General features: G+C 42.9%; 2 protein-coding genes across 5 annotated transcripts in view; one reads left to right on the forward strand and one right to left on the reverse strand.

The window, feature by feature from the left end:
• PLEK (pleckstrin) overlaps positions 1 to 14944 on the forward strand; it is a 59266-nt gene that overhangs the window by 20316 nt on the left and 24006 nt on the right. The window lies entirely within an intron of this gene.
• Positions 8504 to 14748, reverse strand: CNRIP1 (cannabinoid receptor interacting protein 1). Its single transcript, XM_013194872.3, has 3 exons — positions 14348 to 14748; positions 13590 to 13734; positions 8504 to 9957 (listed from the first exon to the last, which is right to left on the reverse strand). The coding sequence occupies exons 1-3, from the start codon at positions 14524 to 14526 to the stop codon at positions 9793 to 9795; spliced, it is 489 nt and encodes a 162-aa protein (XP_013050326.1). The 5' UTR covers positions 14527 to 14748; the 3' UTR covers positions 8504 to 9792.

Below are 14944 nucleotides of genomic sequence, written 5' to 3' on the forward strand. Positions count from 1 at the left end.
CGAGGAGTCTTTTTGATGTGCCCTACACCTTACATACAATTCCTGCGTTTTTCAAGATCCTTCGTGGTAGATACTTCCTCTTAGTAGCACCATCTAGCGGTATCCTGGAGTATTTTTTTTTTATTGCTGCTTTTTTCCTCCGGCAATTCTCGCCTGGCTTCTTAAACTGAAGCTTGTGTTGAGTACGCTTTGTCCTGCTCTTCCTCCTCCGCAGCCCTCCACTCACAACATTAAATGTTTTACATGAAAATGGAAAGAAAGGCTGAGATACCACACTGAGTTGCTTCGAGTTTTATGAAGTTACTTATCTGAAGAGAGTACGGTGGTTGAAACATTTATCCGTAATGCCAGAAGGGCTGCAGTATGAGTCAAACCATAAAATTAAAACACAAGAGAATCCACATGAGACGGACAAGAAATTAGATTGCATAAGTTCCACGATTCGTTCTGATATATTACTGAGAACAAAAGTCAATTTTTTTTTTGCTATGTTTTTAGTATTCACATGGCACTGATTTCTGTAAAGCAACTATGAGCTGAAAGAACACTGCTTCAAATCCCTAAATCCTCAGCAGTTAATTTTCTTTTACTGGAGCTGTGGGATTTGAAATAATGATTAAAAATACAGGGGAGAAAGCATAAGCAGAGCTGGGAGTTTATTCTTAGCTGTAATGACTAATAATTTGTAACTGCTCACACTAAATGAAGTCTTGTTTGAAAATGTGTGTATTGTGGATGAAACAATGTTACAGAGAAATGTTCTGAGATTTTACATTGATTACTTAAAGCATTGGTTTGGACTGCTTGATGTAGATCACAATCAAACCTTGTCCGTCCTCCAGGAATTCTGCATCAAAGGGGCTACACAGCAGGTAACTCATAACTGGTCTGAGATACGATAGTCAGCTTAGTTTTTTCACAGCTTCCATTGCGTCACTTAATTCTTCATTTCTATGATTTGTGTTAAAAGCCCAGCAGGTAAAAAAAGTAAATCGGCTAAAACTGATTCCAGCTTTTTTTCTCCTGGCTCTCTGGTATCAAGTAAAATGTTCAGTAAAACAAGCTTGAATCTCTTAGAGTGGGAGGTGTTTGCGTGGAGCTTGTAAAGAGCACATAAAGGAGAAAGGTTTCCTTTCCAACAAGACACTTGAACTTGTTGTTAACTTGTTTTTTGGCCCTGAATTTGTAAATGTCTTCAGAATTAGGGCTAATGTTCAGCACATCAAAACACTTCTTTACCTTGCTTGTGTGTGACCTGCATATCAGTATGTAAGTTCTTGCCATTTTTCTCTCCAGGTGAAAACTGTTTTGCTGGATGTATGGAAAAAGAGAAAATCAGGTGGCTATTTAAGTATTTGCTCTGTTTGTCCATGCATTCAAGGTTTGTAGCTTGTAGAAATGAAGAAGTTAAAAATAAAAGAAAACGAATATAGTCTTTAGAACAAGCAAATGAGAATAGTGATGGTGAAATTAGTCTCTGAATTATCCTGGGCTACCTCATGCTGTCTCCACAGAGAATACACTTCCTTTCTGTAGGGAGAGCGATGTAAAAAGGTGCTTCTGTGATCCTTGGACTTGCTTTAGTTGACATCACTGGCCATGAGAGGTTGTCCTGCTTCAGCAACATTGGTGTCTCATGTGACAAGAACAAAACAGTCTGGATCCTGGTTGGGTTACAGGAGTTCTCACTGTCAGGTCCATTAGAAGCCATAACCTAAGCCTCATCCTGGGATCTAATGAAGGTGGGAAGAATTCCCCTCATGTTGTAACGTCAAAGACAGGCTGCTACCCTCTGTACGATGCCTTCTGCAGGACTAACCACTTTGATTTTAGGACTCCAGTTTCTAGATTTTTCACAGCCAAGTGTAGGTTGTGTGAAGTACTTGTCAGAAGGTGGGTTGATTTGTCTTTTATTTGGAGCCAGAGATGTAAAAACAGGTATTGGGAGCTAACCAGGGAGAATCTGTGCCTTTTCTCCAGTACAAGGTTATTCTCTTCATAGTCTGTTCTGGAGAATCATCACAGCAGGGAAGAAGGCTGTGATGGTAACATGGCAAATGTCTAGATTTTGGTGTTCTGATGAGAATAAAGCTGGATGAGGTAGTTGGTAAGAGGTAAGCCTGGCCATGTTATAATATAGGTGAACATTGTGTTCTGTCCAATCTTCCTTATAAGAATATAGCAAGTCCCTCAGTCGTGTTGTACACATGGGTTGTTCACCAATGTTTCCTTTTTGTGGGAAAACAGGGTGGAGGAGGTGGAGGAAGGGAGCACGTCCAGACTTCACCCCGGTGTTGAATTTGGGTTCTACCCTGACCCAGGAGTTATACACACTCCCCAGTTTCCTTAGCTGCTTGTTCTTTTGGTTGTAGCTGTGCCTCATGGGAAGCTCAAAGGCTGCAGTGGTGCTGCCTGAACCAGAGCAGAAAGTGGGAGAAGGCTGGAGCACGGCACCCAGCCTGTCTGCGCTGTGCCAGCCTCACATGACACTCGTGCTCTGCGTACTTCCCGGTATTGCTGAGTGGTGCTGCCCCACAGGGTGTTTGTTGATGCACTCATTGGTATGCCCTTACATGCCTCTGTGGAGGATGTTCAAGGGCTCCCTTGCCCAACCCAAAATATGGTGCTTCTACACCCACCCCTCCGGATTATTCTAGTACAAGTCACTGAATGACTGGGGACCTTACAAGTTTCATAAATAGCTCCTTTCTGCAGAGCCTTTAAGGCAAATATGAGTAATAGATTGAACAGCAAATGGTAAGAGAAGAAAGCCTTCTCTCCCTCTCTTTCTCCTTTCTCTCCCCTTTCCCTCACTTCTCTCTTTCCCCATTACAGATAAAAGACAGACAGAACATTAGAGGGAGGTGAGTAAATTATGACAGTATTTACTAGCAACTACTGACTGCCTAGAGAACACTTTGGTGAGATGGGAGAAGTTACTCAGAATGACAAGTAATCAGTGGTGTAAGTGATTGAGCTTATCGAGCCAGAAGCTTACAGCTAGTTACTGGTGAAAGATGTGGGGAATTCTGTAGATTTTTGAGGTTAGCTGCAGCCCTAGCAGAATCTGGAAGGAGTATTGGAGGTGACTGAGATGGAGACTACTGAAAGAATTTTCTTCTGGTTCTCTTATATTGTTATATTTTTATATGAAGCCTCCTAGTGAGTGTGTCCCAACTGTCTGGGGGTTTACTGGAAGCAACATCTCAGTGTCTTTGTGCTCTGAGTCTCTGTCTGTCTGTCTCTCTGTTTCTGTAGTATCATGACTTCAAGTTCATGCTCCTCCACTGTTTTCCCTTTGGACATCTGGACAGAAGCTGGTGTCTAAGATAAGGCATGATCACACATAGATTTGTAGAATGGAGTGCATGGCAAGAATGTGTGCCTATCTGTCCTAGATGTGCTTTTTTTTTTCAGACTGAAAGCCACAGGAAGACCTGTGGGGGGCTAATACTCTCTCTTTGCTGTGCTGTTCAGATCATATGTCAGTCCTGGAGCTAAACATATTCCAGTGCTCCTCCTTTGCTTGCTTATTTGTGCCTGAGTGCCTCTGCTTCTGGCACTGGAGGGCTCAACTGGCAAGCCTAATGAAAGTTCTCAAAGTTATTTTTCCCAACTTCTCATTTTTACGGGAAGTTCGTGGAAAAAGATGCTTGGTTCATTTTTACTTGTAAGATTTTATTTTTAAAGCATGTAAGAATTGATAGCTGTTTTCATTAAAAAAAAACAAACTGCAAGAAGTTTTTCAGCTCTGCTAGTTCATTATGTAACTGATTTTTGTGCCAGAATGCAGGCACAAAATGTTAGTTGATCCCTAGAGGAAAGTAAAGATTTTATAAGATAGGGCAAATGATCTGTAGAGGAAATCTTTTCATGGTATTTAAAACAACCCCCTTGGAACTATTTCCTCAATGGATTATATTTCATTTGTATTAAGATGGTTAGGTCTGAGTTCTTACAGTTCTATTTTAAGCAAGGCCAGTATTAATCCACATTTTAGCCTGTTGGGACAAATTTGTCCCTTGTGTTAACTACATTCCTTACAGTGGAGCTCTGTACCTGGAGTGAATTTGGCACCTTTTCTTGGCTTCTTAACCATCTACCTCAAGAGTAGCAAAGTTGAGTGTAAGCGTGGTGCCTCTGAAAATAAGATCAGCATACTTATATATGACTGTTGCATTGTGCTGATAGACAAAACGTTGCCAGCCTCTTGAACATGGTTCAGTCTGTACCAGAACTAAAAGAGTCATGAAGCCATTTCTTCATTTTAATACCATTAAATCTTTGCAGTGCAGGCGCATAGTTGCCATACAGAACTGGGACAACTGCAGTTTTGTTTTCACACAGTGGTACTCTTTGCGTTATCTTCTCAGCTTGCTTATCGTGTAGTATTTAGGCAGAGAAATGTCTCTGAAGATAGAAGTAAAAATCATACAGATCGTTAGAAAGGGGGACACAACAACAAGCAAACAAACCCCACCAACTCAACATAGGATTGGCCAAGGCTCATTCTCTACAAAAAGACCCTGGAATTTGGAAGTACCTTAGGTTACTTGATTGGCCTAGCAACTTAGACTGAGTGGAAGATTGCCACCGTAGTCAAAATAGAATATGTTGTGATATTATAGAATCATACTGCCATTTCTCTGCAGACAAAGCCCTCTGGGGTTCACATTAAACTCATAATGATTTGTTTCCAGCTTCTGAGAACATCTCATCCCTATATGCCACAGTTTAACGTAGATATTATCACAGACATTATCACAGTCACTTCCTGACAGCAGAATGGCACCGGACCTTGCAGTAAGTGTGGAAAGAATTGGCAGAAGGTCCATCTTACCTCCAGGACAGTCATATGGTTCTTACTTGTGCTGTCTTAATTACCATCATCTGATAGTTTGTTATTGCTTCTCTATGAATTGTTCAAAGGCTGCAGAATTTACCTGATGGGGGCACTGGGTTATTCCTTACTATTTGGGATAAAAGGAGTAGCAGTGTTTGTTTTCTGTGGGGGAGAAACAAAGTGCATCAGGAGAACATGCAAAAGTTTCCAGCTCTTCACTTGTGTGTATCTTATTATAAAGAGGAGGTCAGTGATTGTGAGAGCACTGTGGTATGTAGTTGTCCGAGTTCTCCAGCAGCGTAATGGCAGGTGCTGCAGGACTTACACCAGTAACCATCAGCAGTGCTTTCTGTAGTCTAACTTCACTTTATTTTTCCGGTAGCTTGACATTCTCTTCCTATTCTACAGCTGGAATACGGTCTGTGAATTTCTTTGCCATGAAGAGGCAGAGAAGGTTATATGTAACCTATAAGGTCACTTACGTCACTCGTGGGATTATCCTCTGTGAGCAAATAGAAGTAATCTGTGTCCACTAGTTAGAGAAATAATCAAAAAATTCGAGGTAGGTACAGAGAAGGCAATGCAGGGAGAGTTGGCTTGGTTCTTACTGTGTTGGTGCAGCCTTGCCTTCCTAAGGCCAAAAGCCAGGTTTCACGGGGATTTGAAGCCTTAACTGCTGGCCTCAGGAAGAGGAGAAGAGGAAGCAGTCCAAAGAACACTGGTGAAAGCTGCCAAGCATGCAGCATGCATCCTGTGGGCAGGAGTGTCCATCTCTCCTAGTTCAAGACTAGGATTAGCTGCACTGCACAAACTTCCCAGTCCTTGCTTGTGAGCTTTGTAGAAGTAAGGGAAAACATAAATGCTCTAAGACTCGTTACACTACTGCTTTATGCTTCGGGCTTGACACAGTTACAGGGCAATAATTTGAATTCTGAAAGCCATGGCACTTATTTCAAACCTCAGAAAAAGATTTGCACTGACAACAGTGCCACGCTCTTATTTTTATGTGGAGGTTTCAGAAAAATTGAACTGTTCAAAATAGCACATACCTCAAAGTTTTACATAGCAAATCAGCCAGGTGCTCTTAAAGAAATGGAAACCAGTCTCTGCTGGCATGTGAAAACCTTGCATTAAAAAACTTACAGCTTCATTGTACAGCAGTTCCATTCACATCTTCTGTAGGAAGAATGTAACAAATGAGGCTTTCTGAAGCTGAAGCCAGTGAGACCTCACTAGCTTGTGTCAGTAAGGCTTGGAGACTTCGGCAGTATTATTTTTTTCAGCTATAGTGAGATGGTAGGAGATATCCAAAGCCTGTAGTAGTTGTGCTAAACAAAAAACAATGCACAGACTCTTATGATTTCGTGTAAGCCCTATGCCAGACTACAACCATAATAATCATGACTAATAACTTGCTCTTGGATCCTTTTACTCAGCTGTCTGCAAGTGCTAACAGCTACCTAAATATAGATGAAAAAGTAACTCTGGAAGGTTCAATATATTCATTTCAATCTTTCTTATGAAAATGAAAGCTGGAAACTTTCATGGAAACACAAGGGACAAAAGAGAAAAATCTTTAAGGCTTTCATGTAGAAAACCTTCAGGTATCAGTGCTTTGTGGTTTCAGCTGGATTGACACATTGTCAGCATTTTCTGACAGTGTGTTGGATAATTATAAAAAATATCTTTAAGCTTAGTATATTGTGTCCTGTTCTGAATTTTGGAGTTCTCTCAAGAAATGGAAATACTAATTAGAAAAAGGTGTGTAAAGAACAAACTTGTCTGGGGATTAAATGCTGCTGATTAAATAATGCATCAAACTGTCACAGCGACAGTTACTTTAGTTGATTACCCACAAACTTTATGAGATTACCCACCAGTTTTATGAATGTTTACCAGAGCTGTCCTGAATGTAAGATATTTCAGAACATTACTTTGAAGGAGTTTCTAAAGACATGGGTCTCTTTTACTAGGAGCAAATGTTTGTTGAGCAGGGGGAAGTCTGTGGGATTATGTTGCTTTACACGTGGAGAGTATCATTGCTGTCATCCTTAGCAGTATGAATACACAAGAAATACCCCACGAATAGTCTTTTTATTAGGCAGGAATAATGCAAGGCTATCAAGCCACATTTTTCCACACTTAAAAATCATGCAGGGGAGAAGGAAGTAACAGCTGATAAAAGCTATTTACCTTTCCCAATATAGCTGTTAAGCAGTCTTCTTCACCCCCCCCCCTTTTTTTTTTTAAATTATTTTACTTTAATCACTGCCACTGTCTCTAAAAGGGGGGCTTCAGTCTTGGACAGCAGTGTTCAGTCTCAGGATGTGGAGCCTGCAGGACACAGCTGGTCTGAGTGCTCTCTTCTTCCTTTTAAAAGCAGCTCCATCTGCCCTCCTTCTTGACCACCGTCTGAACTGAATTGCAGTCGACATGCTAGGGGCTTGCTGGGACATGAGAAAGAGCTGCCCTAATTGCCGTTAATGTAGACACGAGTATTTACCTTGGGAAAGGTGTGCTTTTGTTTAGCTGATGATAACATCCCTCCCATGTGAGCATAGGCTGGATTTGCTGTACCATTTCATAAATGCTGGAGGGCTCAGATACTGTAGGCCGAGGATTTCACAGAAGCTGAACTCAAGAGTTGTAGGCCTATCTTACACATTTTAATTGTAGTAGGACAAAAACATCTGCTAATTTATGTATCAAACACTGATGCTGATGTGCTTCTATGTACAAACAAAATATACCAAGTGTTGCAGAAGAAAATAATGCTTTAGTAGTGCAGAGGTGGAATTGATTGACAGCTGAACATTTGGTATTATTAACTATGTCTCTTGAAGTATTGTTTCAGAGAAAAAAAGGTTCTATAGAATCACAGAATATCCCGAGTTGGAAGGGACCCACAAGAATCACCGACTGAATCACCAACTCTTGGCTCCACACAGGACCCCACCCCCCCATCTCCAGGGTTGAAAGTGGCGGTTTTCCTCCTGTCATCGAAGATTTTAAACTGGACTACTTCATGGTGACTGTGGCCAAAATTCTTCTTTTCTGGGATGGAGGTGGTCGTGATACAGGGGTAGGCTGACTTGCTCTAGGTGACCCCTCCAATCTGGATGGGCCTTTGTCCACTTCATTTGCCTGTAGGCTAGGGAAAGTCCAGGACAGAAGTTAGCTTAGAAGACTTTCTAGAATTTCATAGCAATGAAATGTGCCTGTGTAATACTGCCTCAGAGCAGAGATGCAGCTGCCTAGCTTACTGCTCTGGTAATATATTACATCAATACTATGGTCAACCTTTTTTGTCTGTAGAAATTTACAAACAGTCAAGTTTTTTGATTAAGAATTCAATGGACGAAAAAAATTTATTTCACTTCTGTCCTAAATCTTGACTTGCCACACCATTAATGCAGCAAAATGCTGTTGATTTTGTTTCAGTTTCTACTGAGCACTATCACATTCACAACCTGCGTTCTAGCACATTGGATTTGTATTTCCTAGAAGGAGCAGCTTTGGGCACTGAACGTGAAGTGCCTCAGACTGAATTCTCAGAAAGCACTGAATAGGTACCTTCTGTCTGCTGTCTGACTTTTTAAAACCACTGCCATTTTTGATATAATATTTTCTGCTCATTTAGATGGTCACAGTAGAGAAAAATTTGTTTTAAGTCCTTTATTACAAAGATCAAAAGTCATGGTTACCATTTACATACACAATTTACAAATTATTCACAAAGGGAGTAACAGATATGCAAGAACTGACAGCTTACTTCAGCCCAAGTAGGGGATGGGACAGTATAGTTGTTTCCCTGGTTTATTTACTGAAAGAAAATATATATTTGTTTTCTTTGTTGTTGTTGCCTGTATATGTTAAACACTGACCTAGTGTTTACGTAGCACCTTTAGTCATAACTGTGCAATTGCTTACGTGCTTGTCCTTATGCGAATGAAGATACGCATTGGAATCTGCACTTCAGTCACAATAAGTGAGGAGTTTTTTTTGGCTGGAAATCCTGTAAATTTTGATATAATACAGCGGTCAGGCTTAAAAAAAAGTTGATTTGTGTGTTTTCACTGATTTGAGCAATATTTCATTAAAAGAAAACCAGAGATTACTATCAGAACTCTTACTGTGAGAACTAAATTAAGGATGGCTGCTGTATCTTTCAAGACTATATAACCTTGACATAGACACTAGCCATGTTGTTAGATGTCTTTAATACCACAACTAATTTATTGCTTTTCTTTCATTTAGGTTAGCATGTTTTATAGTGTTCTCTAAAGCTATTTCAGAGACTGGGAAAGTTAACATCAAAGAATGCTAATTTACCAAATCTCACAAAATAGGAAATTTATACCAGGGTATCTTACAGCACTTGACAAAAGAATTTCCAAATCCCTTGCTATGACATCCCTTGATACCAACAGTGCAGTAGCTGCCATTTATCTAAACCTACAGACATCCATAATTTGCACTTTTTTGCTGTCCACTGGGATGACATGGAAACAAAATTCCTGAAGGAGCACACTGATTTAGGAGCAAACAAATATAAATATGGAAATTTCCAACATGATAGATATCGCATCCAAATTCTAAGCAATAAAGCAAAACACTTCACAAAGGTTGTTACATCTAGTGGGCATAACCCAGATAGTTATGACACTATTATGATAGGATGACTTTCTACCCAGGAAAATATTCTTTACCATGATGCCTACAGTATTCCCAGGGTATAGATAAAGAATGTTGCGGATGCCATGGTAAACTTGAAATACAGTAATAGGCAAAGATTTCAGTGGCACCACCAGTACATACAACTGAGTTATTGGAACCTTACGGAACAAAGCGACGTTACAGTATGCCTTTGTTAAGGCTTCTTGCTGGTTTAAAAAGGTAGATTTTTTTTTTTTAAGGAGTTTGTCCAGCAGTATTGGTTGCACTTCTCTTCAGTGGAAGGTCTCTTTATTGATCCACATAAGACTGCGTGTTTCATTCGGTTTGCATTCGTACTCAATACTGCCAAAACTATTTCCCCATTGGCAGTGATCCCGTTTGTGGTAGTTGTAGAATTTGACTTGCCAGACTGTTTCAAAAACACCAATGTCGTTAAACTGTGAGGAAAAGGGAGCATCAGTGTTAGTAAATGAAAGGGGTGAAAATGTTCAAGTTCCCATATTCATAAACGTTACTAACAGCAAGAATCCAACCTATAATCCTTCTCAAGATGACACAGCAGTGGTGGCATGATGACCTCGAAGTGACTTTTATATACTACAGATCATGTAGCAGTGATCTGTAGTGAAATAGGCTATCACTTCAACCACACCTAGAGGCTGCAGTTAGGATAGGGAAGATTCCTTCTTTGTAGCCCTCTGTCTACAGTGCCATGTCTCAGTGTCATGGCTGAGACATGCTGCTATCAGATCACTTACTCCTCTGGGTTTTTGTTCCACGTTTTACATGAAACTTAAGCAAAAGTTCCTGTTCCTATGTTTCTGTAATTGCTAGTTGTACTGTGGTAGCACAGCTTTTCCAACTTAGATACAAGTACCAGAGGGCAGGAAGGAGATGATCAGCACACGTTAGTAGCTAAGAGTCTCTGTATTAGGAATAGTGAGACATTGACTGTAAGTTTTCTGTGCATGCAACTTAGTGAATAAGACTACAGCTATAGTAAGTTCTGTATAATAAGATCTTTAAAACATTTTTTTTCCTTTTAAAAATTTCCGTCACTCACTAATGACAGCCTCTTCACTTGACTCTTTTCCATTCTCATCATGTGCCTGGAAGCTGACCTTAGATCATCTACCTAGGATAATCACACTCACAAAGTCAGCATGAAAGCTCTATTTCGTAGTGACTCTTACTGAGTTGCAAGCAGAGCCTTTTGTACTCAGTTTTCTCAGAAGGGCATGGAGGTTTTCTTTTTGCTTGTTTTTTGTCTTTAATCCAAGATGTGGTTTGTAAGCTGCTGCTGCTCAATGGACATTGCTTTAAACCTCCCCCAGCCCACTGTGGTATCTTAAATTTAGCCTGACAATGGCAGGAGCTGCTGCGTGCTGACAGTGGAAGGTTTTTACTTGGCTCTAGTTGCAAGTGTTACCTTAAAGGAGTAGTTGAAATATTTCTGTCATTTCCTTTGATGAAGGCAAAATCAGACATACAAGCTATTTTACCCCTCTCAGCAATCAAAATCTTAATTAAGGATCCTTCATTATTGCCCTCTGATGGTAATCCTGAAACCAGCAGTAATACAAGATAGTAAAGGTGAAGCACATTGAATATTACTGGGCACAATCCACATGGAGAAATCCTCAGTAGAGAGGAGCACCAACCACCCTCGCCCGAAAGCTGAGGAAGAAAATGGATTGATCCAGAAGAAAAAAAGTGTTTCTTTACAAAAGTATTTGTAAAAGGTGATGTGATCAAGAGCAGTATTGCATTTCATTAATGTACAGAAAAATCTGAATTTCTAAAGAGATGAAGGAGGAAAACAAGTTGCTGAGCTACTCGGAGTAGTTTGTCTGACTGCTGTGGATTTCCAGGAGAGGGAAAGAATTAAATTGCAGAGCTTTTCTACTACCGTGTGCCTCCCCACAAGCCCAGTTCTTAGCACACGCAGCAACTCTGTGGCACAACGAACGTTCTGCATCCTCTGAGCTCCCCTGAATTCCTGTGGCTCCTGCGGCTGAATCCTGGCTCCTCCACTGGGCCAATATGTGGCCTTCCCCAGGGAAGAAGGATGTCCCTACCCTCGGGCAGGCTCAGCTTGGTGCTATAGGCAGGAGTAATTATTTAATTGCTCCCTCTGAATCTGTGTGCTAGGATGACTTGGTGGCTATTTGTTATGGGAAGAGAGATTTAGCTTCTTAATCAGTCTTGGTCTGATCTGACTAAGAATAAAATCAGACCAAAGAGAGGTATCTAACTTGGTTTACACCATTTGTTAGACAGTTTAGAGTTTTCTGGTTAGTGGGCACAAGTGAGCAGTCAGCTAACAGCAATGCATCCTCATTTTCTGGAATCCAGAAACAGGATTGTTGTTTTACATGTACATACTATGGCTGTAAGAGGTAAGACAAAGTAGGAGCACAAAAAAAGTTATGCATTTAGAATTTCAAAGCAGACAGGAAATAAATTTATCACTTTCATGGATATTCTGTCTTCTGGGCATTAAATTGGCAGTATCAGACCAGTTTCAGTCTATTCCTAATGTGAGTTCAGACTTTTAAGCTTTAAGTAGTCCTTTTCTCGCTAGGATATGTCAGGATCCTGCCTGTTACAGAAAAGGAAGTGGAGGCAGAACTTCCTCATAATTGAAAGAAATAGGAAAATGTAAAGCAAAGTACAATGAGCCTAGTTTTGAAGATTCAGGAAGTAGGTATTTGAAGCAGTTTTTGAACTGGGGTGCCTGAGGCTTGTTCCCTAAATCTGTCATAGCTCTGGCTAGCTAAGCAGCTAAATGAGGAGTTAAGCATGTAAATCCCTGTTGAGGTGCCTATATTTGATACTTAAAAGTATCAATTGTGGACTTCTAACTCTGTACTGAAGAACCAATCTGTCAAGATCAAACCCTAAAAGGGGTTGAGGACTTGCTTAACACTTGAAAATCCTATTAGTTTCATGGTTTAGTATATCAGGATTTGATTTGTAAAGCTACTGTTTGGATAGATATTGTGGCTGCTCGTTCTTATGTTGCAAGAAAACGGCCAGGAGCTTGTGTCTGAAAACCAGACCTACCTTCCATTATTTGGAATTCCTTCATTTGTGTTTTTTCGGTCTTAGTCTTCTCCATGAGAGAAGTTAAATTTCCAGATTTTTAAAGTTCATCTCAGTAATGCAGTTGAGGGTACAATCCACATAGGTATCAAAATAGAGCTGCCTCAATCAAAGCACGTGTGTTTTTGGGTCAGTGCCCTTTAACCTCCTGGTATAAACCCATTATGAAACAGAACTGCTATGCTGAACAAGTGGTTTCCAACAACCCTGCTCAGTGTCAGCGCTATACTGCTACAGCAACTCTCACCCTTCTCCTTCCCCCTTAGAAGAATATCACCAGCCTATAGTTTCTGTATTTGTTAGAGGTACAGGGAGTCTGCTGGTCAAAGTCATCCTAGGCGTTCTGTTTTCTTGGGTGTTAAAAGGAGACAAATGTATAGAGAAGAGATTAACATGGACAAATACTGCAGGGTAGCCTTATTAGGCTAAGATTATGGAGTGGTAACTGTTAATGGGACGTTGGTCCCCAAAGTTACACATTGTGTAATTGTCAGAAACTTTAAATTAAGCTGTTACAGTTCTTATCCAGAAGGGTATTGCCACGCCAAATGGCAGAAGATTCCAGAAGAAAAAACAACAACACAACTACAACAAACACAGTAAAGATAAAAGTTAAGAAGAAATCTTGAGTGCAGTGAACAAATGTGAGAAAAAGCTGAAATCTGAGAGGCTTGGAGACCTTGGTAGGGTCCTAAACTCGTAGAAATTAGAACAGGCCCTTAGGAGGGCATCAGCTGAAGATGACATACTGCTTCATTTCCTCTCTGTGGTACAGGAGCTGCAGAATAAACAGCACAAATCCCTCACAGCTGTAATCGGGGCGGGGAGAAGACTGATGGAAAGCAAAGAGGGCAGCAGCTGTGAGCAGGATTTGCCCTGAAATATTTCTCTGCCACGCCTTCCTCCATGGGCATCACGTCCCTGCAGGCCCCCCTCGTCGCTCTGTGCGCGGAGGACCACGTACCTGCATGTTGACCTGGATGGGCTGTCTCTCCCCGCTCTTGGTGTGGGGCACCCCTTCTGTGTCGTAGATCCCCGTGTAAGAGGCCACCTGAGCATCCCTCGATTTCTCCTCCAGTGGCACATTGACACCCCCAATGCCCATCGTCCTGCGAAGAGACAGGATCCGGCCTTTCAGCAGCCCTGCAGGCCCCTTGGAGCTGGCATGGGGGCTCACAGCCTGCGTGCCGGGGATGTGTCAGTGGTTTCAGCAGACCTGCAGGTGCTGCTGACTCACTGGGGCTCCCCGCCAAAAAATAATAAAATCAGGGCTCTGCAATCACCCAGGGAAGGTGAAAAAGGAATGTGAGGATCCCCAGGAGCTGGGGAGGGCTTGGGTGAATCCCTTCTCCGTGGATGGCTCTGACTGGAGGACATTTTCTCGTCTGCATCCTCCCCGGTGCCGGTCTCTGCTTTGGTGAGGTGCAGTGGGGCCGGGCTGGGAGCATCCCCAAGCTCCCATCCCCTTCTGCCCCTAGGGCAAACCACGGGGAATGAGGGAGAAAAGGAGCCAGGCCCTAATAAGCTACAGGGGGAGGGAAGGGGAAAGAAGCGACTCGCAAACTCAGGCTGTCTCTGGAGCCAGCAAGGGAACAGCTGCCCAGAGACCTAGAAACACGGCAGCGAGAGGGCGGAGAGGGAGAAATCACGGAAACCCCGCGCTGTCAGCCTGCCAGGAAACACTCTTAAACCTCTAAAAATAAAAGCCCTGGATGCACTTACGTGGCCTGGACGGTGCCGGGCCGGAGGGCCACGTCGATCTTGTACTTGGCCCCGGTGAGCAGCTTGATGGTGCGGTTCTGGCCGAAGCGCTGCCCGTCCACCTTGAAATACACGGCCCCGTCGTTGGGCTGGATCCGCAGCGACACGCTGATCTTCACCAGGCTGGGGATGTCGCCCATGGCGAGTGGCCGGGGGGGGGGGGGGGGGGCTGCCCTCGTCTCTCCCCCCTCCGCAGCAGGGCAGAGGAGACCGAGGCGGCGAGGGAGAGGAGGAGGAGGAGGGAGGAGGAAGAGGAGGGGCTGCCGGAGCCCAGCCGGCCCAGCCCTTCCCCAAAGCAGCGCACGATGGGTTTAGTTTGTCCTTCCCCTATAATCACGGCGCGGCGTCTGGGCGCCGGGTTCCCTCTCCCCCGCTGTCCCTCCCTGTCCCCTCTGTCCTGCCGTGTGTCCCCTCTGTCCCGTGTCCTGTCCCCCCCGTCCCCCCGCAGCCCCGTTCCCAGCCGGTGACCGCCGCCCCGGCCCGCCCCGTTCAGCACCGCGGCCCCGGACAGCGGCCCCGAGCCCCGGCTCCCCCGGCGCCTTCCCTCCCCGCCCCGTC

This window comes from Anser cygnoides, chromosome 3 (genome assembly GCF_040182565.1).
Source record: "Anser cygnoides isolate HZ-2024a breed goose chromosome 3, Taihu_goose_T2T_genome, whole genome shotgun sequence".
Lineage (NCBI taxonomy): Eukaryota > Metazoa > Chordata > Aves > Anseriformes > Anatidae > Anser > Anser cygnoides.